Source organism: Archocentrus centrarchus, chromosome 19, assembly GCF_007364275.1.
Source record: "Archocentrus centrarchus isolate MPI-CPG fArcCen1 chromosome 19, fArcCen1, whole genome shotgun sequence".
NCBI classification, from domain to species: Eukaryota; Metazoa; Chordata; class Actinopteri; order Cichliformes; family Cichlidae; genus Archocentrus; species Archocentrus centrarchus.
Genome location: NC_044364.1, coordinates 29,279,564 through 29,298,466, shown reverse-complemented (window position 1 = coordinate 29,298,466; position 18,903 = coordinate 29,279,564). Strand labels below are relative to the sequence as shown.

Genomic DNA, 18,903 nt, shown 5'->3' with positions numbered 1-18,903 from the left:
AATTCTGATAGGCACTCCTTGCCATCATATGGGTTATTAAGGATCTTGTCCTCCTGGGGGAGACTGCCATCAGGGAGAGCTGTTCCAATGGAGGTGGGGGAGGTTGGTCTATGTTTAGGTAGGTGGTTCATGTCAAAGTGCATCCCCGTGAATGGAAGGAGTCAAGGTTTCCCAGCATAACATTGCATTATAAGGAGATGATCAATATTATTGACTTGTCAGTGGCTTTAATCTTAATATTGACGTGCATTCAAAGCAGAAATGATAAGAGGAAAAATAGATTCATGCACTGAGACAATGTGATTTTAAAAGGGACAAACCCAATACCACAAAACAAGCTTTCCATTGAGCTGCATCTGGAAAACATGAAGAGGAGCAGATTGTATAAAATATGGGTTACCAGCACTATTACTGGAAGTTGGAAACCTTTAAACAAACCTGGACTACTTACTGAAATCTCTCACATGAAGAATGGATTCACTGAGGGAAAATAGTAAAGGCAATGACTCAGCAGAGACAGAGGCTTTGCCAATGGCACTTTTTAGCACGTAAGATTCAATAGCTCTATCACTACATCTAGAGGACGGACAACCAGTTTCTAATCTGTTCTTTCCACTTAGTGTTTCCAATCTGTGTCTGCCAGAGGTGCATGTAGTAACTGTTTCTGTATGTCTCAAAAGACTAATACAGCCTTATCTACGATACATTGTTTTGCTTTCTGTTAATCAAACTTTACAGAGTCTATAGTTATTGTAAAAGCATTATTGTACAAATATGTTCCAACCTAAACTGAGTAATCCGTAACAATAAGAGTACGTGACCTATCTCTGAATGTATTTCACTTGAGCTGGATTTTCTTCCTGTAACTTCCACTCAGAACTTTGGGGTCGCATTGAAATGCCCTTGTTTTATGAAGAAAAGCATTTTTGAATTAAATATGACATTAAACTGATCAAAGATTTGCAAAGGTAAATGAGGTTAATGGACTCATTCATCACAAATCTTGGCATATTTGGAAAGTTTTCTTTTTTTAAATTAATACTTTTCTTAATAGGAAACTGCCAAAACTCTGAAGACTTCAAAACAACGGAGTATTCTACTTCCTTCACAGAACTGGAAAGCTTATCAAAATATAAATAGGAGTTCCTAGTGTACATGTGAGCATGATGAAAAGCACACTGAATACATCTCTAGTTTAAGAAACACTGCAAGTGACAGCTTCATTAACTGGTAGGAAAGAGCCAGATTATGCTGGTTTGTAAAGGGAGTAGTACACACCATTGTACGAAAGCATACAGCCTTCACTTCTTAGCACAACAATCCTCTGATTGGTTTTAGGAGAACTGAGGGAAGCAGCCAGATTTATTGCTTCTTTAATTATTAGTTAATATGATTAATTAAACTTTTCACATAATAAACTTAAATTAATTAACACATGCTGCTGGAACAGAGGAGAGATGGTTGCCTAAAATGGGCCTTTGTAGGCTTCTGTGGCCGTGCATCCATCCATCCATCCATCCATCCATCCATCCATCGATGCTTATCTGAATCTGGGTTCTGGGGCAGTTTATGTAGAGACGCCCAGACCTCCCTCTCCTCAGCCACTGCCTCTGGCTTTTCCGGGGGAGACACCGAGGTGTTCCCAAGCCGGTCAGAAGATGTAATCTCTCCACCGTTTCCTGGGTCTGCCCCAGGGTCTCCACCCAGATCCATTAAAAATCATTACGCTTTATAAATGATTCTATTAATCAACATTTGCAACATTTCTGGTCAGTTTTCTGTTATACTAGATAACATTTAATACAATTTTCTTTGAAAAGCAAGGACATTTTTAATGACTCCAAACTTCTGAGTTGCAGTCTGTATTTAAAACTAACTGTAAAACTGTGGATTACAAAGTTAAACTATTTAATCAAGTTAGCACTACTTCTGGAAATTAAGTAGTCTGTGATATTCCCTTACCTGTTTATTTTTGAGCCACTGCATCAATGAGGAACCTCCACAGCATGGATTATGTGAGTGACAAGGTACAGTAACCGGTCCATCAAGCACATAGAAAAACACATACATGCTGACCTTTATACCTACACAAGAACTATGGTTTCCAATATAAACACACAAACACACCCAATGGCCCCAGGCCCCAAGCCCCTAAACAAAGAGAGTCATGCTGTCTCTGCTTGTAGCTACAGTATCCACCCCAAATGAGGAACTAACCTATGATAAACAACAGCCAATGAGACACTGCTGTCTAGCTACAGTGCTGTCAGTATTCTGAATCACCAAATCACCAAAAGTGTGCACACTTAGTACGGCACAAATTAAGGTGACCCACTGTGCTCAATGAAAACAAATGCAAACAAACAGCCCCCACGTCAAAGTGACGTGATGCCATACATGCGTGTAGGCTATCGCTGTGCGCCTTCTTAACTTTCTCCTTGCAGAACATTGGCTCGCCCTGATAAGCTGGTCCTTGGTGCACTGTGGGCCCTACAAGGAAAGACCATGTTGATGCTGGCCACAGTAGAGCTGATAGGAAGCCCACAGCATGTCAGTGAACACTAGCCACATTCAGATAAAGGTTACACAGCCAGGCTTATACTATGAAACCCAGGCTAGCATGAGTGAAAGAGAGAGAGAGCGAGGGGCAGCAGAAATCTAGGGTTGGTGCCAAATTAGATTTATGCCTTTTTGTTTAGCCTTATAACTACTGCGGACCCAGTAGCAAGACATTAATAAGGTTTTACAGCTTTAATTAAATCTGCTACTCCAATATGAGTATTAAAACTCTGAGCTAAAACGTCAGCACTGCAGCATCAGGTTCCAGCTCCCCCATGAGCCCACGTTCACTGCTGCAGTAATGTTTCCAGCTCTGACTACAACCGGGCTGATGCAAATCTCCCAGCACTACAACCCACCCCCCTTTTTTGTCCCCAGACACAGGAACTATGCTTACTTGAGACAAATGACATAAAGCATTAAAAAAAAAACAAGCAGTTATTTTCCATTCAGTTATTATTACTACTTCAGTGTTTATATATGAAAAAATACAGTGCACAAATTAACCTGTGTGTGCTATACTAGTATGTTAAAACTAATGCACAAACTTTTTTCCTTGTATGAAAACTACCAGTTTATAATGGGTAGGAACCACACAAGAAACGGTTAACAGCCCACTCTAGACGCTGTAACAGTGCGGAGTTTTATTTGTTTTAGAAGAAGCATTAGGAGAAGAAAAAAAATCCTCTTAAACAGTTTGTGACCATCAATAAAAACCCCACGGTGCACCAGCCTTTAAAATCTGGTTTGTCATAATCAGCAGAAAACTGTCTTTCAGCTTGTATTCATGCATCTGAGGAACTGGTTAATTGGTTGTGGGAGCAAAGGCCAGTCTTCCATTAATCACAGCCCTCATAAAAACACTGATGGTGCTGCTGTTATGAGCAGCAGCATAACAGAAAGTGTGTTGGTTTAAGTTTAAAAATGAAACAAGAGTACAAAAGTGCCTGAGTGTCTGGGGTGGGGTGGGGGGAACTGCTGGAAGCTGCTGCCCTTGAATAAGATCAGGTATTGTGCAACCAATGCCCTTTAAAAAGGCTCACCAAAAAGGATATGTGCCTCAGTGCACTCATTCCTATCAGTTACTAAGTAGCTCAGTGTGGTGTTGCAGTCAGTTGTGAAGTGCTGAAGCTTCAAGCTCAATAATCCATGCAAGAATTTCATATGGAATAACAGCACCTCTTCCTTTTGACTCAGTGCAGTGAGAACAGCATATGAATGTAAGGAGCACAGGGCCATACAACAGCTCATCTATGTTTTCACGTCCTCTGCATTACCTTAAAAGCTCAGTGGACACTGCCTATATGGTACCTGAATCACCTGCGAGTGAGTAGCTGCAGCTGCCATTTTATTTCACCTCTCTTTTTAATCGATATGTAACTGATGAAAAATTTGAGATGTATGCAGCTAATCAGTGGTCTGGAGGACAAAGACAACAGCACTAACAAATTCACAAAAGCACCAAAAGAGCAGGATTTTTAATGTCTCTGGCCCACTGAAATTAAAGCTCAAAGAAGTGCCCGAAATGCAGGCCATTATCCTGTTTCATGGCATCACTGGTGTGATGGAAATTAAGAAAACTTCACAGTATCCCACAGAAAAGAAGAGGCTTCTGTAAAGTTTTCAGTGCTGCAGGATAATGCAAGAACGACCAGAGCGACTTCCATGAAATCTGGTGGAGATCTGGATGAAGAGCAAAAAACTGTGAGAAGTGTGGCAGATGCAGCTGAGTGTCTAAAGATAACTGAACAATGGGCACCAAGTGTCTGGGTACAGTTTGTTTTAAAGTGTTCTGCAGAATCCACTGGGTGTTACTTTATCAGCTTGCCAGCAGATTTATGTAATCAGTTAGTGATATTTTTGCCGTGTCCGTCCGGTTTTATAATGCACTGATGGGGCGTGTACGCTGAGCGCAGCGTGTGGTATGGATGAGGAGTATCTGACTGTTTGCTCTTGATCCTAAACCCAAAATCCCAAAGAGCACAAAGTAATCGTCCGTTACGCCTGATCAGTTCTTGATTTGCAGGATATTTTGCTTTTTGGAGAACAAAGAGTAAAATGATTATACTTTCTAATCTTTCTGTACAGCTGATATATAGTGGTTTCATTATATCTGTGATAAGCTTCAACTGGCTGGTAATGTTGTCAATGTCAATACATAAGTCATGTTTAGATAATAAAAAGAGTGAAATTAAAAACCCTCAGTTGCAATGTTGGTGCTGGATACAAAAAGAATCTACTAGACAACAGTGGAAAAGCTCCAAAACACTGAAACTAGAGATCCTCTTCAAACATTACACGAGTTACGTGTATTATTTTACACTGTTTATGTCTCTCGTGGGTTGTGTAAGCTCAGGGGAGATTTGACTGTGAGTGGTTACAGTCTGTATGGAAACAATCTGGTGTATGAGCAGAGACAGGAAGCGCTCTCCAGTATCCGACGGTGTCCAGCGGCTTTAAAGTCTCGTGTCATGGAAGGTTCGACGTGCTCTGTTTACCTTTTGTGCGCTCACACAATACCTTTCTGCAGACGCCACCCAGACAGCCACGCACGCAGCACAACAATGCCGACAAACTGTTAACAAAAGGACACCTTTCTGTGTTACAGTGACAACTGTGTTGAATGGAAGTTTTGATCTCTATAAGTAGATGTGCTTTAAAACCTCCTCTGCATTCTGAGCAGCTGATCTCAACTTCTGGCAGATTACAGCTCAGGCTCTGTAATACATAGTTAAAAGAGCTTAAGGCATTTCTACCTGAGTTCCAATGACGCACCTTCCACTGCTGCTCCATCAACAGTACAGGAGCGACTGTGTTTAGCCACCAACACACAACTTTTGAGTTTCACTTAAGCATTGGGGGTGGACAGGGTGGTGATTTCACTTAAGAATTACCACTGAATCGGAGTCCGTCTCTTTGAAGTTAACTTATCACAGCAGTAACCATATCAACAATGGTCACCTTTAAGCTTATTAGGAGCGATTAAGGAGCTTAACTGGACTCATGTCTCAAGTAAAGAGATGAAATAGCATGCTTGTTTCCAACATGGCCCACAGCCACAGTCTGCTGTGCTTTTCACTGCACAGAAGGTAAAATCGGGCTTATGCCTGACCACAAATAATAACGGACAACTGCTTTTATTTGACTCCAGAATATGAAACATCGATGCCTGTGTTGCAGCAGAGCATGTAAGGAGTCATCTGTGCCCTAAGGACGAGCCTGTGTGGCTTTCAATCTGCCTCCTGTTAGCAGATACCTGCTGTGTGAGCTGACAGACAGGTGGGCTCTTGAGGCAGAAGGTGCTAGAGCTTGAGCCTCAAGGGCAGATTCCCTTCACCCCCATATATCTTATTATCTGCACTTCAATACCTTCTCCAGAGATTAACTGCATGACAACGGGCAGCTCTGTGCATTTTTTACTGAGCAGTGTGCTTTCATGTGGAGCTGCATCTGAAAACAACTTCCAATATCTATAAATCAAAAGTAAACATCGCCAGCATGTATGCAGCACAATATCCTTGTCGTGTGGTTTAATTTGACATTTAAAGGCTATGAGGGCACAACTTCAAAGCTCATATTGCTGCCAGTTATTGACACCCATGCACATCACACACGCTAAGAGTGGACTTACAGTTTTAATCTTTAAATCGACAACTGTGCTATCAAACCATGTACGCAAGAGGAGTGGCAGCTGCTGCCCAGGCTGTTTGAAGGCTGCGTGCCACATGCTGTGGCGTAAGAAGTACTGACCCCTCTACAGTTTTACAGCCTCTTCAGTTGTCTGTCTTGCTTTATGTTTACACGACACGCGTGCGGATAAATGTCCTGCAAGGCCGGATCACTGAGCCAAACTTGATCCCACAGGTTGTACAAATGAGTCACTCAGAGCACAAATTTTTACTCAGAAGCACTGATGATAGGTTATCAGAGGCGCACAAAAACTGATTTATTACCTCTCAGCTATGAACATCTGCAGATGTTCATAGCTTTCACATGAGGCCCTCACAGGACCCCAGTGTCACCGGTTGATAATGAAAACAGAGATTAGATGGGATCATGGCAAGCAGGGGACTGTAGTTGAGCTGGAGCTGACTGCTAACAGGATAGCCTGCCTTACCATGCAAGTGCCTGACACAACCAACTCAAGGTCAGTAAGGAATAATATAGAGTAGATTAGCTGCTTGACATGAACTCTGATGCCCTGAGGAAGGAATTAGAGCAGAGTGGGGCAGGAAATCAAAGAAAGCATCAGCTTATACGCTTGACCTATTCAGTCTAAGAAAGGCTGATTTAAAAGTAAACCAGTGTCTCTTTTGTGTGGAGCTGCACATAGACGGGAATGTGTTGTGATCAGCTCTGGTGTGCATTTTTCTCATCCAAACGGCTAATTAATTTGTGGACCATAAGATCAAGCCATCCTACCTGTAGCTCACACCATGCCACCTCCACTGTAGTCTCTGTGTCCAGCCCTTTATAGACGGTCTTGAAAGATCCTCTTCCAATCTCAATGTTGAATTTGAGATATCTTCCATCAGGAGACGTTGCCACGGCTTTAGTCTCCACGTCCTCCTTCTCATCCTGCTCCCACTGGGTGTCAAACGTAATGCGAGACAGGATCTTTTGTTGTTTATTATGAAGTTCATTTTCAGAGTCCGAGCTGGCATCTTGAGGGCTGGATCTGGTAACGGGCTTCCAGTTCCCATCGGGATCCTGGCAGCACGGAAGCGTGTTGGAGCTGGAAACCGGGGACGCGGACGGCGGAGTGTCATCAGTTTTTTCGTCCTCTGCTCTGGACTCGGACAGAGAGAGAATATTTTCAGCCGACCAGGATAAGGCTTTGGAAAGTGCACCGCTGTACAGGGGAGAATCAATGTCCATGCTAATTTTCTGCAGGCCGTAAGAGTTCCTTCGTGCGCCCAACCCGTGCGTCCTCAGCACGGATGGGACCCGGGACAAGCAGTCGTCGGTCATATCCACAGAGAGCCCCGGGAACCCGCGTCCTGGTATCTCAACTTGTGCATGAGACATTGTGACAGGTTCAACCTGATTTGGAGCCTAAATATGGAAATGACAGCACAGCAGAGCACAGTTACTTTATATTCCAGGTTACTTTTCCATGATGTCAGTGAAGCCAGTGGCTTTAAACAAAAGGCTGGGTACTAAATAACAGCCATGTCTAACAAAACAGAGACGCCAGTCGGTAAAGTTTAAGCAGCAATTACCTGAAGTTTTAATGAGCCCCAGAAGTATATAATAAATAATGGGAAAAAGAAGAAAATTCACTTACTCAGCTCATTCAGTGCGTGAAAAACATTTCACTTTAACGCTCCGTGCATATTAACACAGTCTCTTTCAAGTAATTCGCGCTGTTCTCTCTTCTTCTTGTCTTCACGAAGGCTGTAGCCATAACCTACTGTGAAAGGTCTGAACTGCCAATATCAACACAGCTCCAGAGGGCTGCTCGTCCTGTGCGCTCCCAGTGCGCGCTTCCAACTCCGCCCCCTCGCAGCTTTGACGCGCCAATGGGGCTCTCCAGAGAGAGTAATGTGACGAGGACTGTTTGTTGAGTTATACTCTTTAAAACCGCACGTTTCATTAACTTTTGATTTGTTTTACACAAATAAAAGAATATCTTCAAAACTCAAGTGTGGGAATGACACAACGTGTAAAAGCAGGACAAGAGTGAGAAACACAAGCTGCCTTTCTAGGCACTCCCTTGTATTGATTTGGTGACCAGGTGCTACGGCTGATGCACTTGAAGCTTCCAGAACAGCTCTAATTGGCACCTCACTGATCAAGAGACGACCCCCCCCCCCAAACACACACACACACACACACACACACACACACTTTCCTCTGAAATAAGATTTAAAAAACTGATGAGTCACTTACTGCTGGCCCTAACCTGTCCTCATTAGTGGACCGCGACACGCTCCCTAAGGAGGGATGTGCGCCCACGCCTGGCCTACAGGGGGGGCTGCTGCTTCTGAAACGGGACACCATTATCAGTCAAGGCCACACTGTGCCCCACCTGCTGCACAAGAGCGCACACACGGTTTTATCCACAAACACGCACACACGTACAATTCTGTGGAGCTGTATCATCCCCCCCCCCCCCCACAGGCGGGAACACTAAGCGCATGATGTCAGTGAACCATTCAGTATGCAGTCATCTAATACAGCTGCAGCCAGAAGGAGATCATGTCTTCATCGCTGTGGTTTCAGCCTGCACGCTGCAAACCTCTGGAAGTTGTCACTCACGTTTTTCACACAGCAGACGTGCATGAATTTGAAAGAAAAGAAAAACCAGGAAATGTAACAAATTTCTCATTTATTTCCTACAGGATATGAAAAAGATGTTGAATATAGACAGATACCGATAACAGGAGCATCACAGTAGCTACTGCACAATAATAGGATGACAGCAATCTGTACATGAAGTCCACTATTATTACACACAGCTGAGTCAAGCCAAGACTGGCTCAAGTGTCTGCTGTATTCCTCTTCTGGAAGCATTTACTCTCAAAAATAAAAAAGTCCCTCTGGTGTCGTGTTCTGGGATTTCTTGGTATGTCTGGTTGGAACAGAGGAAGAACAGCCAAGCAAAGGTCCACAGCGACTTTTACAGAGTAAATTTGTTAACAGAGGAAAACAGGAATGAAACTGGATGCATTTACATTAAAGAAGGAGTAAAGTTACAGCAGGCAGGGAAAGACTTTCCCCTAAAGTACTCAGACATGATAGTATTTAGTCCCCTGATATTCATTGCATGTTTAAATGGCAACAAATGTCACCTGCGATGACTTTACAAGTAGCGTCACCTCAAATCCCCACCCCCCCGCCCAAACACTTAGAAATGATAATGGTTCTCTTCCAGTAAGAGAAGGCTTTGAACCAAAAGGCAACAACAATCAGAGGACCTGCATCCACTGGGCTGGGCATTGAGGTGCACCTTATGTAGCCTTAAATGGCTAAATGGTAATAAAAATGTGTCTGTAAAGTACAGTATGAGGGCTCCCGGGCAGAGAGTGCCTGATTCCAGCACCGTCTCAGAAGAATTTGACACCTTTTCCGTCGTCCATGGTGATGATCTCTGCTTTGCCTTCTGTCTGTAAAGCCTGCAGCGAGCGCAGCAGCATCCACTCCTCCAGACCGTGGAACTCTGCAGAAATTCAAAATAAACTCATCAATGAGCCAAAACACTGATCTGTCAAGGATGAAGCGAACAGCAACTATTATCTCATAACAAAAGTGCATGTCGAGCCTGGAAGTATACTGTGTTGGACGGCTCCAACAGTTCATGTGCTGGGTCTGGGAGAAATGCACGTGGGTAAACATCTGAGTGACTCTGACAAAAGCCAAATTATTATAGAGTCCGTGCCTTAGGGGATCAGAGCCAATTTTCAGCTCTTGGCAGCCCGGCAGGATAGTTTTATATGATCAATGTTGACTCCTTGCAGCTATGCCAGCTGGGACACTGGGTGGGAGGTGGTGTACTCCCAGGATGGGCTCACACAGAGACACAGTTAATCTATGTTTTTGGACTATGGGGGGAAGCCAGAGCACCTGGAGAGAGCTCAGAGAGCCACAGGGCAAACATGCAAACTCCATATAGAAAGTGAAAGCAGTGGATGGTGGCTTGCCACCCTATGAGCTCATTTCAAGTGCAAAGATTTAGGAAGTGCATTAAAGTGGAGCTGTTTCCTTTTTCTCTCTCATATATACTGTTACAGTGGTGGATGCTCACAATAAACATGGACATAGTTTCAATAAATAAATTTCCTCCTCTTGGCTCTGTATGAAGCCACAGAGAGGAGATATCTGGAATATGGTCATCCACAGAAGTGTGACTGCTGCCTTAAACAAAGAGAGAAAAGCAGCATTTAGTTTGAGTCAGTGCCTGAGCTGAAGGCTCCATCAAGGCCCAGTGTTAGGTAAAGGAGGATTCTTTTGATAACTTCATAATGTTTTGGGTCATTGTGTGCAGCATATTTAATTAACATTACATGATGCTTTACACACAAAAACTGAGATAAAGGAGGAATTTGTGACTACAGTTATCTGAACTCATGCAAAAAAAAAAAAAAAAAAAAAAAAAAGGAGGAAGCAGCAAAAACACAACACAAATCAAACAGAACAAACTAGGGCTGGAAAAATACGTATAACCAGCATTAATAAAACCCTTTTATATAATAAATGTTTACTGTAACGTGAGCCAGGCTTTGTGTGTGCTTATTCCATGTGGAAACTTTAAAAACGGTGCCATACCTTCACCTTCTGTGTCATCACCGTTGGACAGCTCATAAAGTGTGAACACAGAGTTGACCATGCCATTTTTGGAAACCTAAAATGTTGGAGAAAGATATAATGGTTACACTTACAGATGTTTCCATGTGACAGTCTGAGACTCTGATCTTTTGTTTTTTAGATGCTGAGACTGTGTGCATATAAAATAAAACTCAATGAGGTTTTGAGAAACTCTAAAGGTTCCATCAGACATCACTCGTGCACTCAGTGAGGTGCGCACAAACTTTTGGCTACTGCAGGTCACGGCTTTGTTACAGAATGGTGATAGTCTATATTTCTGTCAATAAATACCTGAGAACATAAAACAAACCCTGTGTTGGGATTACAGCTAATACAGTTAGGGCCATAAGTATTTGGACAATGACAATTTTTGTATTTTTTTTTTTCTTTCACCTGCATCAACATCTCTTTCTGTGTAGAGCTACCAAATGCAAGCCCAACACCTGCACTCAGCTCCAGATCTTTGATGGAATAATGAGGGAGAGGCCTCACCTGGCCAACTACCTTTGAGCCTCTGAAAATGGGCGACTATGTATGTATAAAAATGCCTGTATTAACTAAACAGATGGTGTAATCCTTTAGTTAAATGCCTTGAATTAAAGCTTTATGCTCTTCAGATCTTGGGTCAATCCTATTTAATACAGGTGATGGCAAAAATGTAGAGAGCGTAGTTACAAATACAGATTTCTTTAACTGGCTGTTGGTGCAGACGTGGGTGTGAGTGCTTCTCTGCATCCCACTTTCTGCTCAGCATTAACCTGGAGAGGCCCGAGCTCATCCACCCCAAACAATTCTTGTTAGTACAACAAATCTCTGATTGTGAGCAAAGACAGCCCAAAACTTCACACAGGTAACAACTGCATTACACGTGTGGAAGTGCGAGGTGTACAAAACAGCACAGCAGCCGTGTTCAGACTGATTACACAACTACAGCGGTTGTGACATGCACCCAGAGCCCTGCAGATGTGGTCCATTAACCGTCACCAGCACCATCTGTGTGCCTGGGTGAGAAACTCTGACAGAGACAGCACATCTGTAAATGGCAGCAAAATGCACGAGATCCTTTTTATTATCAGTATTTGAGACCGATGGTCTTCCTAAATTTACTCTGCAATTTTTTAAAAAGCTGTAAACTGACTACTTCAAAGTTAAAGGAGGCTCTTTGCGCACCCTTCTGTTAACTCAGACTGAATCAGCAGAGTCTGTTTGCAGAGGGTGAAACCCGGATGTTTCTTTAAAGCTATCATTTCCCTTAAATGCATCGCATGCAGGTAATTGTAACGTTTCTGTTTTGAAGAGAAGACAAACATTAGGACACAATCGCTGCTCAAAACGTGCAGATTAAAGCTGCTCGTCCAAACATGAGTGAGTGACTTATGTAAATGACATAAAAATAGTGTAAATGCTCATCTTTATGAGAGTTTTAGACTATCAGAGTTGAAATTCTCTGGCCCCTTACTTTGAAGGCTTGCTAGAGGGTTAAGATTTGGCTTTAAATTCAATCTGATCTCAGATTGATCATAAATACTAGAGAGAGCACCCCATTAGTTTGATGGTTAAAGATAGAATTAATTTTAGGGATTTTGTTGACTGACGATACGTTAATATCAATGAATGACAACTTAAAAATAGCTAAAGAGACATGTTTGTGTCTGTGTGCACACATCCCTCTAAACAGTGAAGCCAGGGTGGAAGCATCATCAAGCTCATTTTGTAACTTATGGCTGTTATTAGAGTCAGAAAGGAGGAGAATCCAGGGTATCCTCATTAGCTAACATCTTATCATCAATGGTGTGAAAATCCACCGCTCACTCATCATATTTGTTTCAAAACACCAAGATGGCGGCCTAGCAACACAGCTGCCAAGTTGGAAGCGGATAAAGAGACAAAGAGACGGAAAGAACATGCACAGAGTTCTTGACCTATTAGATTTTAAGTACACGATGTTTTGTTTGCTATAATCTGTCCTTTAATGCTGCTGCTCTGCTGCCACAGTGATGGTCACAGGCTGTGTTCTGCTTCCATCAGCATAGATGAGATACACGGGATTTTCTTTCCCCTGTTTAGTTAATATTGCAGTGTAGATAATATTGGTTCTGTGCTGTGATTATCAGACTAGCACAATAATGAACAATAATGCGAGGAAGGAGAAAAACTCATTTATCAGCTGCACAAATGAACAAAGAAAAACAGTTTGTGGCAGTATATGTTGTAATTTGACGACTCACCCACTGATATATTAATTTGCCCCATTCCTCAGGTCGTCTCCACATGACTAAACACCGAGACTTGTTTTTGTCCAACCATTCGAGGTTGCCTGAAGACAACAAAAATGTTTTTTACTGATGAAACTTTCACAATAAGATTTTTTTAAAAATCTGACAGGGACTAGAAAGAGAGAGCAGATTTCTCCCATATTGGCTTCTCTTCATTGGCTCCCTGTTAAATCTAGAATAGAATTTAAATTCCTTCTCCTCACCTACAAGGTCTGAATAATCAGGCACCATCTTATCTCAAAGACCTCATAGTACCATATCACCCCAACAGAGCACTTCTCTCTCAGACTGCTGGCTTACTTGTGGTTCCTAGGATACTTAAGAGTAGAATGGGAGGCAGAGCCTTCAGCTTTCAGGCCCCTCTTCTGTGGAACCAGCTTCCAGCTTGGATTCAGGAGACAGACACCCTCTCTATTTTTAAGATTAGGCTTCAAACTTTCCTTTATGATCAAGCTTATAGTTAGGGCTGGATCAGGTGACCCTGAACCCTCCCTTAGTTATGCTGCTATAGGCCTAGTCTGCTGGGGGGTTCCCACAATAGACTGTTTCTTTTCATTCACCTTATTTACTTTGTTTATACTCCACTCTGCATTTAATCATTAATTGTTATTTATCTCTGGCTCTCTTCCACAGCATGTCTTTCTCTCCCCTCAGCCCCAACCGGTCTCAGCAGATGACCCCCCCTCCCTGAGCCTGGTTCTGATGGAGGTTTCTTCCTGTTAAAAGGGAGTTTTTCCTTCCCACTGTCACCAAGTGCTGCTCATAGGGGGTCGTTTTGACTGTTGGGTTTTCTCTGTATTATTGTAGGGTCTTTACCCACAATACAAAGCGCCTTGAGGTGACAGTTTGTTGTGATTTGGCGCTATATAAATAAAATTGAATTGAATTGAAATGACACTGCTAGCAGGTAGAGAGAATAAAACTCACCTTTTTTCCTCAGTTCCTCAAACACAACTTGAATTGCTTCCATTGACAGTTTTCCTGGCGTTCAGTTAAGGCCAAGAGAAATGTGAGAAATGTGCAAAAGCATAATCAGTGTATTAATGCCAGCTTGATTTTTTTTTAAATGTCTCATCTTGGCCTCAGCGTGAAAAAGGCTGAGAAAAAACATTCGGTGTTCATGTTATGACCTCAGTCCCTCAAGTCAGTTTTGTATCAGGCCCAAATCAAGAGGGAAACCTCAAAATAAATCAGTCAGTCAAGCCGAGCAAGAGAGAGAGGAGGCTCTGTCCTAAAAAGCTTAAAAAAAAAAAAAAAAAAATCCTACAGTGACTGTAATATGTGTCAACATGAACATTTTGTGGGTTTGCTTTTATATCCCACTAAAAGCAGCAAGACTATAAACCTTTCACGTGATTTAACAATTGAAACATGAGAAAGAAACGATTTAAACTTGCAGTTTTTTTCCAGTAAACAGTAAAATAATAAAATGCTGTCTCAGAGTGAACCACAGGTGGACTTTCAGGATACGTTCTATCTTCTTGTTGTTGAACATGGGGCTTTCCTGAGCCTCCATGACATCCAGGGTATAGAGCTTGTGATGCCGGCAGTAGGACAGAGCCAGCGAGCACCACGCCGCCAGCTGCTTCTGTCTTGTGTCCACATTGGGCTGTAGCCTAAGGATGAAGAGGTGAAAAAGAAGACGGAAAGATGATATCTAAGATCATGCAAACACCAAATGCAATTCAAATTTGATGCATTTTTTTTTAAACAAATAGTTTTACTGAATAAGCCAATTTAATTACTTTATATTCTGATAGCTTAATCTATAAGGAGTATGGCAACATTTTTTTAGTAGATTTAGATTTCATATTAGAAATCTACATCAGAAAAACATAGCTCCTAAGCTTTAAAATAAGTGCAGCAGAGTAAATGCTGTGGCCCTCTTTAGACTCACCCCCTGCATGTTTTAGGTATTGCTGCTAGAAAGAGAGAGAAGTGCTGCTTTCCAGGTGCAGCAGAGTCTACAAGACCTGTGCCAAATTTAAAGAGCTGGCAGTTTACCCACACATACAGAGACAGCTTTTATTTTAGCTTCGTCTTAATTTAGCTGTGCTGTCACTGTCGAAAACAAACGGGGTGCATGAGAGCTGCTAAAACTCTTCTCCACATGTCAGTTATGTACACAGACGATTTATTGATATTTTAATGTAAAAATACCGGCTACAAGGAAAACTGCTCGCTAGCTAGGGTCCATTTTAGCCCGTTTGCTTCACAGGTGAATTTTACTTTATTTTGCTGGCCCTGAGCCATCAGGCCATTGGTTACGTTGAACCCTGATCATATCTTTCAGGCCTCATAATATCATATCATCCCAACAGAGCACCTTGCTATCAGACTGCAGGCTTATTTATGGTTCCTAGAGTCTCTAAAAGTAGGATGGGAGGAAGAACCTTCAGAAATCAAGCCCCTCTCCTGAACAACCAGCTCCCAGCCTGGGGTCAGAAGGCAGACGCCCTTTTTACTTTTAAAATTAGGCTTCACATTAGGGCTTGATCAGGTGTTGCTATAGATTCAGGCTTCTGGGGGACTTCCTGTGATGCAGTGAGCACCTAACTTTTATCTACTCTCTCCTGCAGTTTGTCCTCTTTCCCCTCAAACCTCACCTGTCACAGGAGATGGCTGCTCCTCCTTAATCCTAGTCTTATTAAAAGGGAGTTCTTTCCTTTCATTGTCACCACGTCCTGCTTACAGGGGATCATCTGATCACTGGGATTTTCTCTCTTATATAGTACGGTCTTTACCTTACAATATAAAGTGCCTTGAGGTGAATTGATGCTACATCAATAAAACTGAAAAGAACTAAATTGAACATCCATTTTGAGCCAGTAAAAATGCAGACGGACTGTCTTAAAACAAATAGGATAGCTATCAAAAAACACACGAGAGGAAAATGATATGCCATTCACTCAAAGCAGTCTCTGCTTTGAGTGAAGTTTCCTCCGTAGGTCGGCTGGGTTCAGCATTAGAGATAGGGTGAGGCCCTCAGACAGGGATCTGGGAGTAGAACTGCTGCTTCTGCTGACAGAAAGGAGCCTATTGAAGTGATCTGGGCATCTGGTTAGGATGTCTCCTGAGCACCTCTCTTTGGAGGTTTTCCAGGTACGCCCAACTGTCAGGAGATCCCGGGGTAGACCCAGAACCCGCTGGCCTAGGGACACCTTGGGATCCCCCAGAAGGAACTGGAAAGTGTGGCTGGGGAGAGAGAGAGATGTCTGGAATACCCTGCCTAACCTACTGCCACTGCGACCTGACTTTGGATAAGCAGAAGACATGAATGAATGGATGGATGGACTTCACTCAAAAATGTTTAACTGCAAGTAGAGTACATTTCTGATTAAAGCTATGTTGAGCTCTTGCAGGCAGGATCTACCCTAAAAACTGTAACTCATGTTTAGCAACATCCACACTTAGTACAAGAGAGAGGGAGCACCAATACGCAGATACATTTACACTAAACCTCCATCCTATTGAGAGCAAGAGTGTTACATGAACTTTATGCATCTGAGCTGCTTTTGTCCCACAATTTCTGGTGCTGTCACGAGTAAAAAGTCATTTATTAACAGTTACAAAGTGTCCACACTTCAGGTCATAAAACCCGTCTTTTTATTGCAGTCCTACTCCCCATAACCCCATAAAATGTCCCCTCATGAGGTTACGATTTACTCGCTGTGGTCACCATGGCCACTGTGAGGTTAATATCTCTGCGTTTAGGTGACAACAAGGTGGAGTTCAGGTTATTTGGAAGCTCATCCTAATATATCAGCTCCCTGGAGCTAACAGCTAAACTCCCAAAATTCAAACACGCTACGATGGAATGTTTGCTTGTTAGTGTTTTAATATAGTTGCCTCAAGTCGAGCCTTAAAGGGTCGCTGAGCCAAACCGAGACGAGTTGTTAATTAAACTTCAGAAAGCCAGTGAATGTAAGCTCACTTCCCTAGCAATCCGTTTCGTTTGGCTAGTTAGCGTGCTAACAAGGTGCTAGCTCGTATATCAGCTCTCGCCGACTCATTCATGCACTGAAAACTGATTTACATGTTCAAAAAAATCTCCTTTGAAAATGGCTCAGAAAGATGTGACTCACGTAAAAAACGGTGGGAAATTGTACTGCCACGGCCACTCAAAACTCATTGCAGTGGATGTTGGGTGCTCACAGCTGACAGCTTCCGGAAGCGCGTCCAACCCCTCAAATGGTTCCGACTCAGAAACTTCCGAATTACAGATGGAAAGATGTCTTAAGACTGATTTCTTTTTCTAATGATTAAATTTATAACACAGTACCCACAAAAATCACAGCTTAATGTTTTATTATTTTTCCAATTTTTTTTGTACATTTATTTAATGACAACATGCGATGTCTTTTTGTCAGTGGTTACTCTTTTGGCATTTTTAAAGGCTTTTATGAAATATGATTTCCTCAGTCTCTTCAGCACATGTAGTCAAAGTCACATAATAATAACGCAACAAATCAGGAGATTATATTATCATTTTCAATCAGGTTTGTTAAAAGTGTGACTGTATGATATCCAGGGGTGAAAGTAGTTTTAAATTCTATGACAAAAACAATTAAAAAAAATTAAATAAATAAATACATTATATATATATATATATATATATATATATATATATATATATATATATATATCCATCCATCCATCCATCCATTCGCTTCCGCTCATCCTGTTCAGGGTCGCGGGGGGGCTGGAGCCTATCCCAGCTGTCATAGGGCGAGAGGCGGGGTACACCCTGAACAGGTCGCCAGCCTGTTGCAGGGCCAACACAGAGACAAACAACCTTTCACACACACATTCACGCTGTCATTCACACCTATGGGCAATTTAGTGTAGCCAATTAACCTAACCCCAGTATATATATATATATATATATATATATATATATATATATATATATATATATATATAGGCAGCATGGTGCCTATGAATAAAGTTTTTCTGAATCAAAGTGGGATATATATATCCACTTTGAAAACTTTATTCATCCCCGAGGGGCCGGATGAGATTGATGCCTCATCTGACCAATCATGTTAAGAAATGTTGGCTGAGAAGGCCTGGCTCACAGTCTCTGCTCAAATTCATGCCAAAGGTGCTCTATCAGGTTTTATTGTTTATATATTGCTTTGTTCACTAGCGTGCAGTCATGTTGGAACAGGAAGGGGCCATCCCCAAATTGTTCCCACCAAACAGAGCATGAAATTGTCCAGAATGTCTAGGTATGCTGAAGCATTACGAGTTCCTTTGACTGGAACTAAGGGATTCATCATTCCAGAGAACACGTCTCCACTGCTCTAGAATTCAGTGGCGGTGTGCTTTACACCACTGCATCCAACACTCTGCATTGTGCTTGGTGATCTAAGACTTGGATGCAGATGCTCAGCCATGGAAACCCATTCCATGAAGCTCTCTATGTGCTGTTCTTGAGATAATCTAAAGGCCACATGAAGCTTGGAGGTCTGTAGTGATTGACTGCAGAAATTTGGTGACCTCTACACACTATGCCCCTCAGTATCCACTGACCCCACTCTGTCATTTCATGTGTCATTGCGCCGTACCACGCTGGAATTCACTGAGCTCCTGAGAGCGACCCATTCTTTCTCAAATGTTTGTAGGATCAGTCTGCATGCCTAGGTGCTTGGTTTATACACCTGTGGCCATGGAAGTGACTGGAATACCTGAATTCAGGGATTAAGATGGAAGAATGCATATGTTTGGCAATATAGTGTAGATACAGGATACACCAGAT

At 42.3% G+C, this 18,903-nt stretch overlaps 2 protein-coding genes across 3 annotated transcripts in view; both read right to left on the bottom strand.

Moving 5' to 3' along the window:
• wnk4a (WNK lysine deficient protein kinase 4a) overlaps positions 1–8,029 on the bottom strand; it is a 45,029-nt gene extending 37,000 nt beyond the window's left edge. The window contains exons 1-2 of one of the 2 annotated variants that reach the window (XM_030755885.1): positions 7,847–8,029; positions 6,982–7,614 (exon numbers count right to left, since the gene is read on the bottom strand). In XM_030755885.1, coding sequence (XP_030611745.1) covers positions 6,982–7,587 — 606 coding nt within the window. In that variant the 5' untranslated portion in view covers positions 7,588–7,614; positions 7,847–8,029. The remainder of the gene's footprint in view (positions 1–6,981; positions 7,615–7,846) is intronic. The other variant, XM_030755884.1, reaches the window with a different exon arrangement.
• Positions 8,030–9,402: 1,373 nt separating this feature from the next.
• Positions 9,403–17,337, bottom strand: vps25 (vacuolar protein sorting 25 homolog). The gene is made up of 6 exons (XM_030755887.1): positions 17,228–17,337; positions 14,613–14,758; positions 14,070–14,123; positions 13,095–13,183; positions 10,828–10,903; positions 9,403–9,721 (listed from the first exon to the last, which is right to left on the bottom strand). The coding sequence occupies exons 1-6, from the start codon at positions 17,272–17,274 to the stop codon at positions 9,609–9,611; spliced, it is 525 nt and encodes a 174-aa protein (XP_030611747.1). The 5' UTR covers positions 17,275–17,337; the 3' UTR covers positions 9,403–9,608.
• Between the last annotated feature and the right edge of the window lie 1,566 nt (positions 17,338–18,903).

Excerpts from the sequence above, each read along its gene's own strand:
- vps25 (XM_030755887.1), bottom strand. The coding sequence starts at position 17,274 with ATGAGTTTTGAGTGGCCGTGGCAGTACAATTTCCCACCGTTTTTTAC. Across the intron at positions 14,759-17,227 it reads AATTTCCCACCGTTTTTTAC|GCTACAGCCCAATGTGGACA; the intron begins GTGAGTCACATC and ends CTTCATCCTTAG. Across the intron at positions 9,722-10,827 it reads TGATGACACAGAAGGTGAAG|AGTTCCACGGTCTGGAGGAG; the intron begins GTATGGCACCGT and ends GAATTTCTGCAG.